The 22270-nt window shown below is 55.1% G+C and overlaps 1 protein-coding gene across 13 annotated transcripts in view; it reads right to left on the bottom strand.

Annotated features, from left to right (window-relative positions):
- Positions 1–22270, bottom strand: part of CCDC57 (coiled-coil domain containing 57) — a 102649-nt gene that overhangs the window by 51125 nt on the left and 29254 nt on the right. For 12 of the 13 annotated variants that reach the window (XM_023244368.2, XM_045044963.1, XM_045044960.1 and 9 more), the window contains 6 exons: positions 21313–21471; positions 17085–17247; positions 16349–16477; positions 9078–9300; positions 8250–8402; positions 1763–1866 (listed from right to left, as the gene is read on the bottom strand). In XM_023244368.2, the coding sequence (XP_023100136.2) occupies positions 1763–1866; positions 8250–8402; positions 9078–9300; positions 16349–16477; positions 17085–17247; positions 21313–21471 (931 nt within the window). The remainder of the gene's footprint in view (positions 1–1762; positions 1867–8249; positions 8403–9077; positions 9301–16348; positions 16478–17084; positions 17248–21312; positions 21472–22270) is intronic. The other variant, XM_045044959.1, reaches the window with a different exon arrangement.

Below are 22270 nucleotides of genomic sequence, written 5' to 3' on the forward strand. Positions count from 1 at the left end.
TTAAAAAAAAAAAAAGGTGACCATTGGATAGACGCTGTTAATTAAAATAGAAATAAAAACCACTTTGAAGTGGACATTTTTCCTCACAATAATCATATGCTCTCTATCAAAAGAAAATTAATGCTTTAAATGCTTATTTCCCGTTTGTAAAGCGTGTGCACGCCTGTGTGTGAAACTGCAGCAGTGGGCAGAACGGGAGGCAGCAAGTACAGAGCGTCCCGAGCCCCCTCCCCTCGCGTGCGTACAGAGGTCCGTCTGAATATACAAGGTGGTGTGATTCACGTATTTACGGACTCCAAGGACCATGTGAAATTCCCTCTTTCTGTTGCCTCACGAAGAACATATCCACACAGAAGGCGACAGGGCGGCCCGACACCAAAAGCCTAAGCAGGAAGAAAACTCAGACAAAACCAGGAATCGTAAAAACTAAAAACCTGTGCTTCAAAGGACACTGTCAAGAAAGTGAAAAGACAAGCCTGAAAATGGGAGGAAAAATTTACAAACTGGACATCTGATAAGGGACTAGTATCCAATGTACACGAAGGACTCTTCGAACCCAACGATAAAAAAGACAATCCAATTACAAATGGGCAAAGGATTTGAAGAGACATTTTTCCAAAGAATGCACACAGATGGACGATAACTCCATGAAAAGATGCTCCGCATCATTAGTCATCAGGAAAAATGCAAATCAAAACCACTGTGAGGTACCATTTCGCCCCACTGGATCGGCTAGAGTCGAAAAGACAGAAAATAGGTGGTGGGAACCAGGACGTGGGCCGCCGGAGTCCTCACACGCAGCCAGAGGGACACCAGACAGTGTAGCCGCTCGCGAAAACGGCTCGGTGGTTCTTCAGAGTCGCCATCGACCCAGCAATTCCACTCCTACACACGTACCCCAGAGAATTGAAAGCAGGGGCTTGAACAGATGCTCGGACACCGTGTTCACAGCAGCGTTCTCCACAAGTGCCAAGCGTGGGAGCAGCCAAGTGTCCATCGGAGGACGGACGGTGTGGGAAACACAGCGGTTTATCACCCCGTCCCCAGAAGGCGTGAGCACTGGTTTACGCTACTGCCCGTGGGTGAGCCGCGAAGACATGAGGCCGAGGGAAATGAGCCAGTCACGCGAGGGCAGATTCCGCAGACCCCGCTCACGGGAGAGTCGTCCAGCTCCCGGAGGCAGGGCAGACGTCCCCGGGGGAAGGGATGCGGGGTCAGTGTTCGATGGGGACGGTTTCTGTTTGGATGACGAAAAAGTTCTGGGAATGGACACTGGTGATGTTTATACACGTTGTGAATGTAGTTAACGTCACTGAACGTACGCTTGAAAATTGTACACTTTATGTATATTTCACCACGATAAAAAAAAAAACTCTAAAAAAAGAGAAATTATGAGTTTGTAGCAATAAAGCACGGCTGTGACCCTGGCAACACGTGTGACAGGGCAGAACTTGCGTCCCAAGAAACAGTGGGCGCCGGCCAGCCTGACTGAAAGGGCTGGGCCTCCGAGGCCTCTCGCGCCACATCAGGGCACCCCCACGCGCTCTGGCGTGTCCCGAGGGGGCAGCAGTCCTGCGTGGGCCCCACCGTGGGCGCTGTGCCTCTGGACTTTCCTCTCGGTGACCGGGCCTTACTGTGTGCACCTTGCTGGGGACATGTTACCTCACAATAACCCCTTCCTGGGAGGGAAACTGAGGCACAGAGAGGCCAAGAGGTCCAGCCAAAGACCTGCCCAGCCCAAGTGTCAAAGGGGAGGCCATACCTTCTGCCTGAGCCGGGCCACCAGGAAGTTCAGGAGATGTGTCCTGTTTCTGAGCCTCCCGAGTGCTAGACCCATGGGTGTGCCATCGGCCGGCACGGCTCCTCCTGCAGAAAGAGGGATTCTGTCAGGTTCAGGTCTCCTTCCCTTGGGGAAGGTTCCGGTCAACTGCCCTCTTTGGGGAGTAGACGTCTGTGCCATCCAGGGCTGGGGACGCTTACTGTCACCGTGTGTCCACCTGGAAGTGAAGATTTCCTAGGACTGAGTGGAAGGCACGTGGTCCCAACACAAACTGAGAGGCGCTGGCGACAGATGACGTATAACCCTAGTATCGAGAAAGCAAGAATCTTTGCAGGAAAACAGTGGAAGCTTACCACCTAATGTCTGCAGAGGCTAGTCTTTACCAGCCTCCTCGTCATCTGGGAATTAGAAAAAATGTTCCTACAACCCAGAGGTCAAAGAAAGAATCAGTAGAGGTAAGAAATTATTTTGGCCTGAGTTATCATTAATACAACGCTTACCAAAACTTAATGAAGGGATTGAAAACTGTCCTTTTAAAAATGTTTATGGCCAGGGGCGCCCGGGTGGCTCAGTCGGTTGTGCGTCCGACTTCGGCTCAGGTCATGATCTCACAGTCTGTGAGTTCAAGCCCTGCGTCAGGCTCTGTGCTGACAACTCAGAGCCTGGAGCCTGCTTCGGATTCTGTGTCTCCCTCTGTCTCTGTCCCTCCCCTGCTCATGCTCTGTCTCTGTCTCAAAAATAGATAAAAACATTTTTAAAAAATTTAAGAAAATATTTATGGCCATAGTAGCTTTTTTTAGAAAAGAAGGGTGAAAAGTCAATGAGCTGAATAGCCATTTCAAAAACAAGAAGGCCAACTAAATAAAGTAGAAGAAGGGAAAGAATAAAGGTAATACTACATACTGAGAAAACAGAAAATAAATGTGTAATGGAGCTAGCTCCTTGAAAAGGCTTTTTAAAAAGATAAGTTCCTGGGGCGCCTGGGTGGCTCAGTCGGTTGAGCGGCCGACTTCGGCTCAGGTCATGATATCGCGGTCCGTGAGTTCGAGCCCCGTGTCGGGCTCTGTGCTGACAGCTCAGAGCCTGGAGCCCGTTTCAGATTCTGTGTCTCCCTCTCTCTGACCCTCCCCTGTTCATGCTCTGTCTCTCTCTGTCTCAAAAATAAATAAACGTTAAAAAAAAATTTTTTTTTAAGATAAATTCCTGGTCAGACTAAGGAAGAAAAAAAAGTCAACAGAAACAACGCAATCGATGAAAACACAGTTATTACTTTAGATCCTACAGGCTTTTAAAACTTTTAGGACAATACTACAGGCAATTTTATGCCAGATTTTCAAAAACTTAGATGAACCGGATAATTTTCTAATAAAATACCAAAAAGGGACATGCCAAAAAGAAAATCTGGATCATCTTTTAACTGTGAAAAAACCTGAACTCACACTTTAAAACCTTCCCACAAGGAAAATCCTAAACCAGGGGGTTCAGAGTTGAAATCTACTAATGGTTCAGGAAAAACTGACGTCAGTCTGACACAAACTTTTTCAGAAAGCAGAGAAATAGGGAACATTTCCAATATATTTGAGGCCAGAATAACCGCGATCCCCAAATTTGACAATGAGCATCCTAAGAGAGAGTACAAACCAGCCTCACTCATGAACATAAACGTATTAATTCTCAAAACAACATTAACAGGGACGTATCACATGTTGGGTCCATTGCAGAACTTTAAGTCTATTTAACACTCAAAACCCAGCGCAAGCCTGCTGTTTGGACAAGACCATGAGCGTGTGCCCTGTCCGTCTCCTTCCTGGAAGCTGAAAGCCCGAAGCGACTCTGAGGGTGCCCGGCGGGCGGGGGTGGGGCCCGGGGCCAGGGGCGGGGGAGGGCAAGGAGCAGGGGGGCGAGGGGCGGGGGCTCAGGGGACGCTCTGCCGCGGGTTCCTGATCTTCCTTCCTGTGTTTCCGGGCTTTGGCGCCAGAGCAGCCGCGAGCCAGAAGCACCAGGAGCCCGGACGAGGGAGACTCCGCTGGTGCGGCCCAGACAGACAAGGGGCCGCCCTGCACCACGCGGCCTGCACCGCTCCCGGGAAGAGCATGCGGGGAGGATTGCAGAGAGGGGCAGCGAGAGAAAGGAGTTCCTTCGGTCTGCCCACGGAGTCCCTGAGGGGCCCGCGTGGAAACCAGGCAGCATCCGGACAGCCAAAGCTTTCAGAGCTGAGCTCTGTGGGGCCAGGGAAACCGCCCAGGACCTAACTGGGCTCGGGCGGCACCCGTGCAGGCACGGCAGAACAGCAGGGCAAAGACTCTGGAGAGTAAGTGGTCCTTCAGAGCCAGCCCAAGAGAGCGGGCCGGGATACAGACGTGCCCTGTGCCCCAGAGAGGTGGGGGGCCTGCTAACACAGAAGTGGAGTAAAACCAGCGTGGTAAGGGTCGGAGGGCCCGAGCACCAGAGTCTGAAGTTACTCATCACGCCGACAACCAGGAAGATCTCGACACAATGAGGAAAGGCAACGCTGAGGGGGACACAGACGTCGGGACCATGGGGTCACGGAATAAGCAGGCCGGATGAGGAACCGTGCGAGCTGACTCACTGTTAAAACGGTGGAAAAAGAAAAGTTTTAGAGGAATAAAAGGTACAAAGAAAACAAAATGGAAATCTTGAACTGAAATCGAAATAAAAGTTCCCCCCAGTGGGCTCAGAGCAGCGCTGAGAGGACACGGGCCTGGCGAGCATGGGGACAGACGCAGGGATCACCTGCCTGAAGAGCAGAGAAAACGCACTGGAAAAAGGAACAGAGCCACAGGGACCCCCGGGAAAAGAACAGAAAAAGCTAGCATTTTTGTCAGCGGAGTCCCTACGGGAAAAAAGAGGATAGAGACGAAAAAACGCTTGAAGAAATGACGGTTGAAAACATCCCAAATTTGGCAATAGACAATCACCTTAGATTCAATGCCAAACAGGATAAGCCAAAGAAGCGTGTGCCCAGACACATCATCGTCAGACTTCGGGCACGAATGACAGACTCTTGAAAGCTGGTGGACAGAACAGGTGTGGGGCTTGTGGGAGACGAAGGTTTGGGCAGTAGAAGGCTTCTCAGCAGGAAGTGGCACGATTATCTTAAGGGTTGAGAGCTGAGAACCGTCAACTCCTACTTTCATACCAGAGAATAGATTCTGCAGGGACACAGGTGAAAAAGGAAAACCAGACAGCTGGTTATCAGCACATCTGCCGTAAGAGCCGATGACAGGGAGGCTGGAACCTCGGGACTCAAGGGCACACACAAAGGGCAAACGCCCAGGTGAACGTCACAGACTCTACCTTGGTTTTTGTTTTTTTTTTTTAATATATGAAATTTATTGTCAAATAACCTTGTTTTTTTTTGTTTTTTTTTTTTTTTACTGTTTATTTTGAAAGAAAGCATGCAAGCAAGGGAGGGCAGAGAGAAAGGGGGACACAGAATCTGAAGCAGGCTCCAGGCTCTGAGCTGTCAGCACAGAGCCCAATGCGGGGCTCGAACTCACGAACCATGAGATCATGACCTGAGCTGAAGTCGAACACTTAACCGACAGCCACCCAGGTGCCCCAATACTTATTTAGTTTTGAGGGGGGGGGAGAGGGGGAGAGAGAGAGACAGTGTTGAGAGCAAAGAAGAGGGGCAGAGAGAGGGAGACACAGAATGAGACACAGGCTCCAGGCCCTGAGCTGTCAGCACAGAGCCCAATGGGGGGCTTGAACCCACAAACCATGAGATCATGATCTGAGGCGAAGTCAGACGCTTAACCGACAGCCACCCAGGCACCCCTCCTCTTGAGTTTTTTAAAATTATGTTTGACAATTTGGGACACCTGGGTGGCTCAGTCGGTTGAGTGTCCAACTTTAGCTCAGGTCATGATCTCATGGCTGGTGGGTTCAAGCCCCACGTCGGGCTCTGTGCTGACAGCTCGGAGCCTGGAGCCTGCTTCAGATTCTGTGTCCCTCTCTCTCTCTGCCCCTCCTTGGCTTGCATTCTGTAGCTCTTTCTCTCTCTCTCTCAAAAATAAACATTAAAAAATAATAAGAAGAAAATAAATAAATAAATAAATAAATAAATAAATAAATAAATAAATAAAATTATGTTTGACAATTGAAAGCAAGAATGCTAATCCTGACTGAAGCAGTTCCCCACGTAGGAGAGGTGACGTTTACGACAGCAACGCGGGGACGGGGCCTGACGGCAGGAAGATGGTGCTGACGGGAGCTGGCTGCGAGAGGTCACATGGCCGTGCTGTGATCCCTGGGGCCCAGACAGATACACTCAGAAACAACACATACATTAAAATGGAACACAAACAATGTTCGGATGACCCACAGGCACAGGAAAGAAGACACCTGGGCCAGAAAGCGGGCAGGAAGCGGCTGCTCAGATCAACACGACAAGAACTGTTAAGTGTGGATGATATAAATCCTATCAGTTAAAAATATTAGCAAATGAGAAAAAAAAATTAGCAAAATGGGGCTGTCTGGGTGGTTCAGTCAGTTGAGCGTCTGACTCTAGATTTCAGCTCAAGTCACGACCTCACGGCTCGTGAGATCGAGCCCCACATCAGGCTCTGTGCTGACAGCATGAAGTGTGCTTGGGATTCTCTCTCTCTGCCTCTTCCCTGCATGTATGCACTCTCTCAAAATAAACATTAAAAAAATGAAAACCGTAACTGAAAAAAAAATTTTTGTAATTAGCAAAATGGATTTTATTTTTTTTTTTAATTTTTTTTTTCAACGTTTATTTATTTTTGGGACAGAGAGAGACAGAGCGTGAATGGGGGAGGGTCAGAGAGAGAGGGAGACACAGAATCTGAAACAGGCTCCAGGCTCCGAGCCATCAGCCCAGAGCCCGACGCGGGGCTCGAACTCCCGGACCGCGAGATCGTGACCTGGCTGAAGTCGGACGCTTAACCGACTGCGCCACCCAGGCGCCCCGCAAAATGGATTTTAAAAATTGACCTGCCTATATGCTGCTACAAGAAATTCATTTCAAATGTGATGCTGTAGCAAGATTCTCACACAGAGAGTCTGACACCCAGGCTTTTCTTTCCGGGAAGCAACTTTATTTGTGCTAGCACCATTCAGTTGGGTTTGTACCCGAAGAAATGAGCCCCTGAATGCCACGTGGCATAGTTTTTACATATTTTCTACTTCTTTGTCTCCCATATATGGTAACATGCAAACATGCACTCTGATTAAGTGGTCTCATGTTACAAGGTCATGAGGGATGTTGTCATGTACACACATAGCCAGGTTACCTTGAGGTATTTTACTTTTCCTTAGGAAGGGGACTTTACCACAATATAAGGAGTTAAAAGTTAAAGGATTATAAAGATACACCAAGCAGACTCTAATCAAAAGGAAGCTGGAGTGATGTGATTAACACTAGACAGAGCAGGCTTTAGAGCACTGCACCCCTAACAGGTAAAGAGGATCATTACGTGATGCTATCAGGCCCGGTCCCCTCTTACAAACACAGAAACTCTAAACGTGTATGCAACCAACAACAAAGCTCCAAAACACAGTAAACAAAAACTGGCAGAAGCATGATAAAAAACAAGCATGGGGGCGCCTGGGTGGCGCAGTCGGTTAGGCGTCCGACTTCAGCCAGGTCACGATCTCGCGGTCCGGGAGTTCGAGCCCCGCGTCGGGCTCTGGGCTGATGGCTCGGAGCCTGGAGCCTGTTTCCGATTCTGTGTCTCCCTCTCTCTCTGCCCCTCCCCCATTCATGCTCTGTCTCTCTCTGTCCCAAAAATAAAATAAAAAACGTTGAAAAAAAAAAATTAAAAAACAAAAAAAACAAAAAAAAAACAAGCATGTATTACAGCAGGAATAGAAAGGAACTTCCTTAATCTGGCCCTGTGCTCCAAAAAACTTTTAGCGGCTTTAAAATCAAATGTTGAAATTTTTCTCTGGAGTCAGGAAGAAAGTCAGCCATTACCAACACCATACTGGAGATTCTGGCCTGGAAAAGTAATATAAGGAAAAGACATAAAAGATGCCAGCACTGGGAACGCAAGCAGGCCCCTGGCTGGAGACGAGCTGATCCGTAGGTGGAGCATCCCACTCCTTCACCTGTCTTCCTACACAGTCAGCCCCAGAAACCAGCCGGTGGGATGCGTCCATCCCCCTAGAAGGGCTCTCCACCGGGCCAGCGCCCAGCCGGGCAAGGGGGTGTCTGCGTGGCGCCAGAGCAGGGGTGGGGCAGGGAGGTGCCCACCCGGAGAGGTAAACGAGTGTAAACACTTTGAGAATGGGTGGCATGGGGACTCCTGGGTGCCGGGAAGGGGGGGGGGACCTGTAGTTTGCGATCTTTCCTTGATGCGTGCGTTTGCATTTTGTGGACTTTCTGGGGGTTTATATGTCAATTAAAACAATGTAAAACAGATACAGAAACCAGAGTGTTCCCGGAACAGAGCATTCAACAGGACAAGACAAGGACTCTTACCAGGCACTTCGGCCAAGATGTGGACGCTGGCTTGAACGTCAGAGTGAGATGAGGACATCTTCGAAGGATCTAACACATTTTCTACCTGTCCTTCCAGGGTTTTAAATTTATGCTTCAGATTTCTGATTTCTGTTTCGAGGACCATGATGTAATCTGCCGCAAAACAACCCAATAAATACACCGGCACACGCGTTACACTCCCCTCGCCCGTCACAAGATAGGGGCCCCCTCCCGCTGTCCCGCTCTTCCCCCCACCCCGCCTCCCACACCTGCCCTGGCCCCGGTGCCCCCCTCCCCTCTGGTGCCGGGCGCGCTCCGAGGACGGCTACGCCCCTGCGCTCCCTCAGACCCACGAGCCTGCGTACACAGAAGCACGAGTCTCAGGCGTGGAGTCGTGAGCTGGTGCCCTCCGCTCAGGACCGCTCCGGGGCCCCTCTTAACGGTGCACGGGAGGGGTGGGGGGGAGCCCAGCTCCGTTACAGCACAGGCCCCGAGGAGAGGCCTGGTATCCGCCAGCCTGCACAGCGCGCCTCTTGGAGAACACAGTGCCCACTCCCCTCCCCATGCAAGTGGCCTCCAGGCTCCAAGTGCCAAGTACACATCCTTCCCTTCTTTCTGCCACTTTATCGATGAAAAGTTGCTGTTCTACGTATAAACATGGACATAAGATCCCTTCCCTTGGAGGAGAAGCCTCTATCATACTCTGAATTCGTCAGAGCGGATGTTCATCTATGAGACTCCAAGTGAAGCATGTTTTGGACCCACTGGAGATCTGTCCCCTCCCCATTCTCCGCCCCCCCCCCCCCCCCCCCCCCCCCCCCGGCTCACCAGGAGCCACGGCCTCAGCTGCTGCCTTTGGAAGGGGCTGTGCGGGGTCAGAGGGCTGACCCCCTGACTGCTCAGGAGGAAGAACCCGGTCGTTCAGGGTCTCCATTTCCTCCCTCATCTCCGCAACAGCGCGTCGTAAGCTTGCGTTTTGCTCCTGGAGCCTCTGGATCTCACTAGATGGAAAACTTTCACTTACTTCTTCTTCACGATGCCTTAGGAGCACCTGTCAAACACAAAAAGAAAGAAAATGGTTACAGCTACAGAAGAAGCCCACAGGCGCGCCTGGTTGGCTCTGCTTGGGATTCTCTCCCCACCGGCCTCTGCTGCCCCCCCCCCAAATAAATGGATAAACGTAAAAAAAAAAAAGTCCCTTAAGAAAAAAAGAAAAAACCACGGTTTGCTGCCCGTCCACGGCTCTGCCCACCCGTCTGCCCTCCAGGCTGTGGGGACCTTCCATCTAGACTGACGGGGCGATGAGAGCCCCCTCCTTCCAGGTGTCACAAAGACAAGACTGCTGCTCGCCACCGGGAGCGCTTCCTGAGAAATCGGGGGCCCCTTCCCTTTCAGTCGCAAAGCCGTCGGCCACCCACAGGGCGGCTGCCGTGGAAAAGACACAGGAACAAGTGCCAGCAGGGACACAGACGACATGGGACCCTTGCCCGCCGGGAAGGTGAACGGGTGCGGCGGCCTGTGGGTGAAAGACGGGGCGCCGCCGCGGAAAATCGCCTGGCGGTCCTCGAGAGATTAAGCGCAGAGGTGATTATACGACCCGGCAATTCCGCTTAGAGGCGTATGCCCAGAGAACCGAAAACATATGTCCACGTGAAAACGCGTACACGCACGTTCACAGCGGCAGTCTTCACAGCAGCCGGGGCGCGCAAACGCAAATGTCCACCGATGGACGGACGCGTGGATGAATTAAAGACGTGACGCGACAGAGAGTACGAAGCCACACAGGAATGAACTCTAGCGCGTGCTACAACACAGACCAGCCGTGAAGATGCTCCCAGCGGTGCCCACGACTTCGATACGGTTGTGTATACATATGCTCAAGGATTTGAAGAAAAACAGGAATGTGAAAGGAAGAGGAACAGGAGATAATTTGACAAGAACCCAACGGCCTCTGCAGAGATGAGAAAGATATTATTTGAAATAAGAAATTCACTGGAGGGGCCCCTGAGGGGCTCAGTCAGTTAAGCGTCTGACTCTTGATTTCGACTCAGGTCACGATCTCACCGTTTGTGGGTTCAAGCCCCGTGTCAGGCTCTGCACTGACGAGGTGGAGCCTGTTTGGGATTCTCTCTCTCTCTCCGTCTCTCTCTTTGCCCCTCCCTTGCTCATGCTCTCTCTAAGTAAATAAACTTAAAAAAGAAAAAATTCACGGGCACCTGGGTGGCTCAGTCGGTTAAGCGGCCGACTTCGGCTCGGGTCATGATCTCACGGTCTGTGAGTTCGAGCCCCGCGTCGGGCTCTGGGCTGATGGCTCAGAGCCTGGAGCCTGCTTCAGATTCTGTGTCTCCCTCTCTCTCAAAAATAAATAAACGTTAAAAAAAAAATTAAAAAAAAAATTCACTAGAGAGGCGGCCTAAGACCAGACGTCACAGGAGAAAGGGTCAGTGAGTGCAGATACACAGCAACAGAAAGCATTCAGCCAAGCAGAGGGAAAGGCCAAAAAGAGAGTCAACAGAGGCCTGGTGACCCGGAGAACAGCATGGAGCCGGCTCAGGGCAAGGACCCAAGAACCCAGATACAGGAGGCAGAGGACATATTGGCCAAAATATTTTCAACGTTTATTTATTTTTGAAGGAGAGAGAAAGCATGTGACAGAGAGCAAGCAGGGGAGGGACAGAGAGAGGGAGACACAGAATGTGAAGCAGGCTCCAGGCTCCGAGCAGCCAGCACAGAGCCTGACGTTCAGCTCGAACCCAAGATCCATGAGATCATGACCTGAGCCAAAGTCGGACGCTTGACCGACGGAACCATCCAGGTGCCCCTGGCCAAAATATTTTCAAATTTGATAAAAACAAGTCCACAGATCCAAGAAGTCCACTGAAACCCAAAGCAAAATAAACACAAACAAAATCATACCAAAAAGTACATCATAATCAACTTGCTAAAAAATCACAGATAAAGAGAAAAAAGGACCAGAAAAGCAATCCGAGGAACACAGCATATTAGGTGGCGTGCACAGGTGCAAATACAAGGTTTCTGCCAACTTCTCACAAGAGCCACCGGGAGCCCAGAGACACAGGAAGGAAAAAGCCCTACCGCCTCGGAATCCTACAGTCAGTGCCTGTGTCCTTCCAAATGACAGCGAGACAGGCCGCTACCTTTGACCACCAGGATTCACCGCAGCGGGACATGCTTCTGGCTGCAAACAACCAGAAAATCAGACGAGTTCCAGAAAGCCAGCGTCTGCCGCCATGCCAGCACAGGACCGGGGTGCCCGACACAAGGGGGCAGGTAACTGAGCCCTGCGGCCTGGCCTGTCCTGCGTGAGCCCAGGCAGGGCCCCCACCTTCAGGGATGCGCACTTACAGACCGCACCCGCTTCCTCCCCTGCAGGGACCCCCCCCCCCCAGACAGAGCCTCCTCCCCTGCAGGGCCCCCCTCCCACAGACAGCGCCGGCTCCTCCCCTGCAACCCCTCGTCCTGCCTGCTGCTGCTGACCCTGCGAGCAGGCAGGTGGGCCGCCCCAGGGTGCCATGCGCGTGCGCACACACACACACACACACACACACACACACACACACACACGCGGTAGTTCCTCACTCTCCGGCTGGTGGCTGGCCCCCCTCTGCTTGCACCAGGAGGGCTCTGGCCAGCCCTGCGGCACCTCGCTACCCAAGAAGGTGAGCTGCTACCGAGCTCAGAGGGAGGCACCCACGTGCCTGTGCAGCCTTAGGGTGACAGGTGCCAGTCACCTCAGCAGCCGCTGGGAAGAGGAGGCCCACATGGTAAAATACACAACCATTTGCGAAGTGTCTTGAAGAATTACAATAACATGAAACATAATGATTGGAGAAATGAAAAAAAGGAATCCCAGTTATACAGCACAACACAGACTATACAGAAACAGCACGTGCACAGAGACACATACCGAGATCCAGAGAGAGCAGTAACTAGGAAAACACCAGAGGGGCGCCTGGGTGGCTCAGTCGGTTGAGCGTCCGACTTCGGCTCAGGTCATGATCTCACAGTCCGTGAGTTTGAGCCCCGCGTTGGGCTCTGTGCCGACAGCTCAGACCTTAGAGCTTGCTTTGGATTCTGTGTGTCCCTCTCTCTCTGTCCCTCCCCTGCTGATGCTCTGTCTCTTTCTCTTTCAAAAACGAATAAACATTAAAAATAATTTTTTAATAAAAAAAATAAAAAAGAAAACACCAGAATGCCAGCACGGTGCAACCATGTGCGACCTCCATGTCCTCAGGAGTGGTAACACGCCCCCCACGCCCCGCGAGCGGGCTCCCCCAGCTGGTGCCAGCAGCGGGCCAGGTGCTGGGTCACAGGCCCCCTTTAATGCTTCACAAAGAGCCCGCATCAGATGCAGGAACTGACGCTCGAGTTAACGAGGGGTGACCCGGCCACCACGCTGTCCGTGCTGCCGCCACCTGCTCCAGGCACTCGCTCGCGTCTCACAAAAGCGCCACGGAGGCCACACGGGAGCCGAGCTGGACCCCGGGTCCACCTGGTCCCCAAGGCCACTCCCCTAAACTGAAATTGTCGAATTCCCGCAGTGGCCACACGTTCCCTCTCCTTCCAGAAAGAAGCTAGCTGTTCTACTGAGCGCGGACCCAGCTTTCCCACACCCCTTGTCGAGGCATCGAGGGCTTCGCGGGCTCTGCTCTGCACCTGCCCTGCCTTCCACCCCCGACTCCTCCGCCCCCCCACTCGCCGCTCACACTGCTGACAGGAGGGGCGACCTGTTTTCCTGCTCTCGTGCCCGCCACCGCATTCCGCACCTGCTCCTGGGCAAAACCTCACGGCTGCTCCCTCGCGGGCACGACGGCAGAACCCGACGGCCCTGGCGCTGGCCTGGCCCCGCTCAAACGTCCCCTCTGCCACACGTGGGGCAGGGACCACCCTCACAGGGCCTTGGCTTCCTCCTCCATGAAGTGGAACGACAGCATCAGCCCCAAAACCCCCGGGCAGCCCAGCCAGCCCCAGGAGGCACGACCTCACCTGTGACGTTGCGTGGCGCCGGAGCCTCCGTGGCCCGGGCTGCGTTCTCTCCCCTGCAGCTCTGCACGGGGAGAGCCTGCCCTCCGGAGCCTGGGATTACCACCGGGGGCGTGACTGATGCGGTCCCCGCTGAGGCCCCACGCGCACCTCCGTGCCGAGTGGTGCCAGTGGGAAGGGGCCGCCACACAGGTAAGACGCAGCCGGGCGGCACAGCGGGGACCTGACGGCTCATCCCCCCGACTTTTCCTTAGAGACCCCGCCCGCTGCCCCTGACCTCCTATTTGCCCAGGACCCGCCTCTACGCCCGCGAGGCAGCCTCGGCACCGGCACCGACGTGCTGACACCCACGAAGCGGGAGCACGGGCGCCCCGCCTCCTGCGGGGCTCGCATCCGAGGCTCATCCCACCGTGTCAGCCCGGCCCGCGCACAGCTCCCACCCCCGGTCCCGGCTCTGAGACCGCGGCGGCACGCCAGCTGGCGCCTGCACACAGCCCTGGGGCGCATCCTGCCGCGTCCAGCCTGCCTCGGCTCCCGGCCCCCGACACGGGGTCAAATGCGTGCGGGTCTGTGGACAGGAGTGAAGTGTTTTCTCGGCGTGGCTGGCGGGCTACAACCTTCTCGGCGGGACTCCCGGCTCCCAGCCCGCCTCGAACACCAACCGCGGGCTGAGTGCCGTCCTCGGAGGGCGCGGCCAGAGGCCCCGGGTTCCCCCCGGGTTCCCCCCCCCCCCACCGCCACTCCGCAACGAGCACGGGCCACCGCCGGCGAGGACGGGAGCTGCGCGCTGTGCACCCTCGGCCTGGCCCACGTGCCCCCGGAGCAAGAAGGGGCCCGGTCTGCACGCGCCCCCGCCCCAGGCTGACACGGCGGGTGGGAGAGGCTGCCCCGCTGGGAAGGTCTTCCCAAGCACTTCCGAAGCTCCGTCACCCGGCCCAACTGGCTGAGTGGCTTTTCATGAAGGGACGGAGGTCAAACTACTGAACAAAGGGCCCTGGGACCAGGAGGATGGGGTCTGAGGCGGGGTCAGGCCGGCACCTTCCCGTGTGGGCTTTTCCCAGACCTCCCAGCAGCCCGGCGACAAGGCTTCCCTCAGGGGCCCCGAGGCGAGCCCCACGACGGGCCGGGGTTCACTACGGGGCACACGCCTCAGGCTGGGAGCAAACCTCGGAGACTCTGGTGAGACTCCTTCCTCCCTCCTCCAGCTTCTAGTGTTTACCAGAGAACCTTGGTGTCCCTTGGTTTGGGGCCACGTCACTCACACCTCTGCCTCTGTCGGCGCGTGGCCATCTCCCTGCGACTCTGTCTTCCACGTGGTGTTCTTTTTATAAGGAGGCCGGTCATATTGGACTAGGGCCCACCCTGCTCCAGCGTGACCTCGTCTGCACTGGTTACATCCACACAGACCCTATTTCCAAGTAAGGTTGCATCTCAAAGAGCTGGCGGCTAGGACTGGAGCCTGTCCCTTCGGGGCCACCATGCAACCCAGCGTCAGGCTCTGGCCAGCTATCCGTCAGCAAGATCTGTGTGGGGAGAAAACGGCCACGGCTGTATGTCAGGTGGCTCAGACACCACGGGTGAAGCTGCGTGTCTCTGGGATAAAGTCTAACCTGTTAGTTCTGCCCTCCCCGGAGAGACCCAGGCTTGAGTCACAAAAGAGCCCTTTGCTGTACCCTGAGGTATCCTCCTGGACGACTGATGACACGCTGAATTCTCCAAAGTCAGCACCAAAACCGACAAAGCTAGCAGGACAGGAAGCCTTATTTACAACTTTTAAAATGAGGAAGTGATCTGGCTCTGGGGCCAGCGACGTGGCAGGGAGGACACCGGTGTCCCCGCCACCCGCTGATCCTTCCCCACGGGCCCTCCCACCCTGTGATGCCGAGGCCTGAAGAAACCTCCGCCTCCAGCACCACGTTCTCTCTGGGGCAGAGGCTCCTGCCCAGATGCCCACACAGACATGGGATCCGTTTCCTGCGTTCTGACAATTCTCACGAGTGACCATGACAGAATCATCAAATGTCCCCTCTGACTCTGTGCTAGAACCTAAAACCCTTGAGACAAGTAGAGGTCCTGGCTTCTGCACACAGGTCAGGACAAGTTACTGATACCCTTTTGCTTTAGTGATCTCTGTACCCAGTGTGGGGTTCGAACTCATGACCCTGAGGTCAAGAGCTGCACCCTCCACCGACTGAGCCAGCCAGTGCCCCAAATTACCAACATCTTAACACCGGTCAGAAGCCGGGTCTGCAGACGTGTGGCCACTGCATCATCTTAGAGCAAACCTTGCCCACCCGGGTCCCTACAACCAGCTAGAAGTCCAAGCAGCTGCTGCCTTTGGGGTGAGCAGGGGGCCAACGGGAAGGGGTGTGGCCAACTTTCCAGGGTGACAGACATGCTCTGCATTTTGTTGGAGGGCTGGGCCCATGGGTCCTTCACGTCAAACTCACTGACCTGTGCCCTAAAGGTCTGTGCGTTTCGCTGCATATAAAGCAAGAACCAAGAACTCTTTCACAGGCCTGGAGGAGTCTCCCCCCACCAGCCCTCCTGCTCTCGCCGCCCCAGCCTCAGGCTGCCCCTGCCCCCCGACCATGGCCCTCGGGCATCCGGGCTCGCAGCCCAGCTCCGCTCCTTGCAAACTGCTACGTGGGGTCCCTGCGTCTCTGGGGCTGCGGCACCGGCCTCGGCGTCAGAGGACCCAGGGCCACAGACGAGGCTCTCGGGCAGACCTGGCGCGGAGAGGCGCTCGGGCAGCACCCGGATGGCGGAGATGGCGGCACACGGCGACCTGCCGCGACAGCTCCGCGGATAAAACACGACCTCACGCTAGGCGTCTGCGTGGTGTGATGTCTGAAGGCGGGGTCTGAGATTTCAACGTGGGGTCCACTTGAAATCTGGACTCTGAGTCCAGAGTCACCTCAGCTCCTTCAGGTGTCAGAATGGCCCCCGTTGCGCCGACACCTGAGGAGACTTGGTGCCGCTGGGACCGCTCTCCCACCACCACGGCTGGGGGGGCAGGGGAGGCGCAGGAGAGGGCTGGGGAGCGGCGTCCCCGGGGGAGGCTCAGGGCGGGGGGCGGCCGTGCCGACCCGCACCTCCTTCTCAGGAAGAAGCCCGCGTGTCCTCAACGCCTGCACGGCCTGGTCTCTCTCAAGGGTCAAGGCCTTCAGCACCACCTCCTGGTCACACAGCGTCCGCTCTGTCTCCTGGAGCTTGGCAGCAACCTGGGGAGACACGTGGGAGTCGGTTCGTGTGGGAAGAGTTACGAGGCTCCCGGGAGCAGAGAGCAGGCGCAGGAGGGAGCGGCCCCCCCCCTCCCCCCCGGCCCAGGACCAGGCGGCGGTCGGGGCTGGCCGGGCGGCAGCATCAGGCTCGGGGTGCGGCCCCTTCCGCCCGGTCCCCTGTGCACAGGGGGCAGGGATCCCCCTGGCACTGTTTTCTTAATGGGAAAATAAAACAGCCGGGGGTGCCTGGGTGGCTTAGTCTGTTGAGCGACTGACTTGATTTCAGCTCAGGTCACGATCACACGGTTTGTGGGTTTGAGCCTTGTGTTGGGCTCTGAACTGACAGCTCAGAGCCTGGAGCCCACTTAGGATTCTGTCTCTCTCTCTCTCTCTGCCCGTTCCCTGCTCACGTGCATTCACTCTCTCGAAAAGAAACAAACGGGTAAAAGGCTGGCGGGCAGGACAGGGACACCTTCCGCTGAATTTTTGTTGTAAGTCAAACTGCTCGGCGGGGTTTGCGAGCCCAGAGCCGCCTCCCCGCCCCCCCCGCCCCCCCCACCAGTGCCACAGCGCAGGAGGGAGTGCGAGGGCCTCGCGGGGCACAGACCTGGTCCCGCGCGGCGGTCAGAGCCTGCAGCAAGTCCTCAGACGCGCGGTAGTGGTCCCTCTCGCGACTGTCACAGCGGTGTCGCCAGTCCAGCTCCAGCTGCACCTTGTCACGTTGCAGGCACTGCTCCCGCTCCGCCGCCGCCAGCAGCTGCTGCTTATACCTGCGGGGACGCCGACGTCCTCCTGAGGCCCGTCCCCTCGCACGCGAAAAGCAAAGGTGTGTGGCAGGCGGCAGAGCGCGGGGAGGCGCCTCCGCCCGCACTCGGGTCCCTCCCGGGCCCCCGCTGGGCCGGCCCGTGTTGGCCCGCACTTGCTGACGCGCGACGGTCTCGCGGCACGGCAGCCGGGACGAGTCTCCGCCGTGTAGACACGGAGGATAAGTGGAGTCCACGGGCAGCCTCGGGGTCAGAGCCGGGCAGACGGCAGGGACGCCCGGGAACCGAGGAGACCAGCAGCACGGAAGATCGACCTCAAGAAAGAGAAGAACCAAGAAAGAGAAGGGAAGAAACGAGCAAACTTGAGGAAAAGCACGAAAGCTGCTTCACCGGAGAAGGTGCGAGGGTCTCGGAGCTGCGGAGAGCGACCCCGGAGAGCTCGGGGGCATGTGCAGCACAGAGCACGCGGAGTCGCAAGGCCAGAGAGAGAGACCTCCGAAAGCCAGCAGCCCCACGTCCACGGAACGCGGGTCTGCAGAGGTCCCAGCGGAGGGGACACAGGAGGAAACCCGGCGCCATGGGGGCACGCGCGTCCTTGGGCTGGAACGGGGCAGCGCACGCCGTGTGCAGTGGGCACTGGGGGTGGGGGGGAGCAAACTTGAGGGTGAGAGAGCGAGCGCCAGCCCGGCCCTGGACTTCTCGCCCGCCGCGCGGTGGGGGCCTCTGCACACGTCTCCCGAGTGCGACCGGGTCGTGAGCGCGGGGGACAGGCGGCCCCTGTTTAGTGAGGCCCTGGAAGACCCCGTCCTGCCCGCTGCAGGGGGGCTCCTGCCGGCCTTGCAGAAGCAGCCGCGGGCCGCGAGGCCCCGATGGTCGGGACCTGAGGGCGCCGTGTGCAGGCTCTGTGCCGCCACCGGCCGCGGCCGGAACAGAAGGCAGCGCGGGCGGGAGGAAGCGGACAAGCCCCGACGCTCTCCGCACAAGGGCACCGCATCCGACCAGCGGGCCTGGCGAGAGGCGCAAGGAAGCGAGAACGGCCCAGAAACAAGAGGGATGGACTGCGTCGTGAATATGATCGGGGACAGAAAGCAACCACACACGTAAGACGGAGAAAGGTGAAAATGAAAACTCCTCAGCCTCAGTGGGCCGATCACACACTGCAGCGAGAAAGGCCGCTGACCGAGGGGATGCTAACGCACGGGCACCTGGGACTCCCAGGAGAAAGGGGGCAAGCAGAGAAAGGCCGGTGGAAACCGCGGCAGGCGACGCACGCAGAACCTCACCTACATACACGAACAATCAAATCACCACAAACCAATGATGAAGGGAAAAACACGAATCGGGAGGAAAAGGCACAACACGTGTGGAGGAACAAAGGGTGCCTGCGGAACCCTCCTGAGAAACGACGAGTGCCAGGAGAGAACAAGTCGTCTTCAACGGGAAGAAAACACCACCAGCCTGGAATTTTCCATCGGGTAATAACACGCTTCAGAAAGAAAAGGCAAAGAAATTCGGACAAACGGGCTGAGTGCAAGGCTGCGCTGGGAGGGGCGTCAAAGGACATCTGGGGGCTGAAGAAAGATTACACCTTATGGAAACTTTGAACTTGACTTTTCTCTAATTTCACTGTTTTTTTTTTAATTTTTAAAAATTTTTTATTTTTGAGAGAGAGCACGTGAGCAGGGGAGGGGCAGAGAAAGAGAGAAAGAGAGAGAGAGAGAGAGAGAGAGAGAAAGAGAATCCCAAGCAGGCTCTGTGCTGTCAGCAGAGAGCCCAAAGTGGGGCTCAAACTCACAAACCACGAGATCGTGACCTGAGACGAAACCAAGAGTCAGACACTTAAACTACTGAGCCACCCAGGTGCCCTAAATTTGATTTTTAAAAAATGAAAAGCCATCAGAAATAAATATCGGAAAAAGCATAAAGCTTTTCTTTCAATTTTTGTCTTTAATTAAAGGACATTATCGGATCAAAGCAACAAAAACAACGTATGTAATTATATACGTACACAAAAGTAAGATGTTCGACAACAGCAAAGGAGAGTGAAGAGAAACAGGAGGTCGTAAGGATTTTATATTACATACAAAGAGCTAGACGTTATTAACGGCAAACTATGCATTCTGTGAATCTTAGAACAACCATGAAATAAATTAAAAAGTTTATATAAGACAACAGTGGAAATAAAATGGAATCCTAAAAAACACTCAACTGTTTATCCATTTATTTATTTATTTTAAAATTTATTTGTTTATTTTTTGAGAGAGAGAGAGAGAGAGGGAGAGAGAGAGAGAGAGAGAGAGAGAGAGAGAGAGAGAGAGAGAACGAACAGGGGAGGGGCAGAGAGAGAGGGAGAGACAGACTCCCAAGCCAGCTCCCCGCTATCGGCTCAGAGCTTGATGCGGGGCTTAAACTCACAAACTGTGAGATCATGACCTGAGCTGAAACCGAGAGCTGGACGTTTAAACAACTGAGCCAGCCAGGCACCCCCTCGACTGAGTTTTTAAAAGGCAGAAAAATTAAGGAACAAAAAATACGAGGAAAATACAAAACCAACTGCAGGTTGGCGATTTAAACCCAAACACATTAATCCTGGCATTAAATTAAATGATCTGAACGGTCCAGTGAATGGGCAGAGCTGTCAGGGGAGACAGGAAAAGCAAGACACAGCACGTGTGATCGGTAAGAAATGCACTTGACCTCAGCACAAGTCAGAGTCAGTGCGTGGAAGGGTGTGCACGCAAACACCAGGCAGGAAGCACCCAAGTGGCCGTACTGACATCAGACACAGCAGACAAGCAAGGAGGACGACTATCCAGAATAAAGACAGCTGCGTCCTGCTAATCGAGGGACAGTCACCAAGAAGCCACAGCAACCCAGGACGCCTGGCTGGCTCAGTCAGAAAAGTGTGCAGCTCCTGATATCAGGGTCAGGAGTTTGAGCCCCACGCTGGGTGCAGAGATCACTTACATCAGTAAAATAAGATAAAATAAAATAAATAAAAGAAGCCATAACAATCGTAAATGCAAATGCATTAATAAAAGACTTCGTGACTGGGGCGCCTGGGTGGTTGAGCGTCCGACTCTTGACCTCAGCGCACGTCACGATCTCACGGTTCGTGAGTTCAAGCCCCACGTCGGGCTCTGTGCTGTCAGTGTGGAGCCTGCTCGGGATTCCCCGTCTCCCCCCTCTCGCTGCCCCTCCTCCCCCTCTCGTGCTCTCTCTCAAAAGAAACAGACTTAAAGAAAAGACCGATACAACTGATACGCCTCCAGCCAGACTCATCCAAAACAAGAGTGGACGTTACCGCAGATTCTGCACACGTCAGAGACGAGACACACAAACACGATACACAATTTTATGCCACTGAAGTCAACCATTCGACGAGATGGGCAAACTCACTGAAAGACACCAATTCCCCAAACTGAGACAGAACAACAGAAAACCTGCAATAAATGTCCAAATAAATACCACGGGAAGCCAGATGCTGCATGACTCCGTTGAGACAGAATCGCGGACGGGGCAGAAGGGACGCGCAGCGGCGGGGCCGGTGCAGGTGGGCGGCGGCCGCGAGGCGTGAGGACATGCCGGACGGCGGGAAGGTTTCGGGTCCTGACTACAGGCCTGCTTGACAGGTGTTCATGCTGGTCAGGACTCCAACTGCACGGCCAAAACGAGTTTCCTCGTATCTAAGTTATTCCTCAAGAAAGAGAACGTGACCCTCACTCCAGCGTTCATCCACTGGATGAGAAGAGACGGGGTGGGACAGGACACACGAAGAGGTACTTCCCCATACAGGACGGGGCAGGAGAGCTGCCGCGGCACCGGCTCCAGACCCGACACCACCTCCGGGGAAAGGCCTCCGCTGGCCGCCCCCCATCAGCCCATCCTGCTGGCTCTCCCTTCTCACAACCAGACACTCTGTCTGGTTTCTCGTCTTTTCCCCACAATCGGATGTGAGGCCGGGGCCTCGACTCTGTTCCCTTCTGTACCCTTAGCACCTAGAATGGCCCCCCGCCCCCACGGGGCGCGCAGTGAGAAGAGCATCTCGGGAACGTCCCCGGGGGCAGTCACCTTCCGACGTCCTGCTGGCACCTGGCCAGCTGTGCCTTGAGCTCCACTGCCTCTTCCTGCAGCGCCTGAATCTGAAGGTCCTTGGAGATCAGGTCCTTGGACAGCTGGGCGACCTGGGCATCCCAGCCCGATTTTAGAGCCGACGCCTCTTCACAAAGTCTGCACGAAGGAGGGAAGCTCTGTGAACGTGGGCGTGCAGCTCACTCGCTCGCTCGCTCAAGCTTTCCTGTACACGGCGCCCCGAGCACACAGGCTCACACGCGCGTGCGGCCCTCAAAGGGCACGCTGCACACCGGAGTCTCTTCCATGTCAGGGTGGAGACCTCCTTGCCTAGATTAGGAAACGGTCCCACGCGAGACGTATCCACCATCCATGCCACCCACCCAGCCGTCGACTGAGCACCTACAACGCGCCAGGTCCGTGCCAGACGTGCAGGGAGAGGCGAGCCACGGAGACTGGCGGAGCCCGCGGTCTTGAGGTGGTGCCGTGTGGCTCACCTGGGCCACGCCGCACGCGGCCCCTCAACATGGAGACGCTCGCTACAGGTTTTCAAGCCGAACAGTAAAACGAGGCTGTACAGGAACCCCTAGGCCGCCTGGTAGAATCACTACACTTGGATAAATAGCCCAAGAAGAGAAACTTTAGAGACGACACCTAGAGATACTAACTAGCTAGGGAAGCAACAGTCTTGACGCACAAAAGGCCGCCTGCTGTGTGTTGACCCCGTTTGTGGCCCTGGCCCATTTCCTTCCCCATCCTTAAGGGGAAAGGCACAGAACCCACACCTCCAGAGGAAATCAAGCCTGACCAGTGGACATCAAGATTCCGCGGGCTGTACCGCTAACCTGCCTGGAAACAGCATGGAATAAATCCGGAGTCACAGACATTCTCAAAGGAGTAAGAAAGGCTGTCGAGTATAGAGTTTCCAGCGTCATTCTTAGCCACAGGAAAAAGTCCG

Source organism: Felis catus, chromosome E1, assembly GCF_018350175.1.
Source record: "Felis catus isolate Fca126 chromosome E1, F.catus_Fca126_mat1.0, whole genome shotgun sequence".
Lineage (NCBI taxonomy): Eukaryota > Metazoa > Chordata > Mammalia > Carnivora > Felidae > Felis > Felis catus.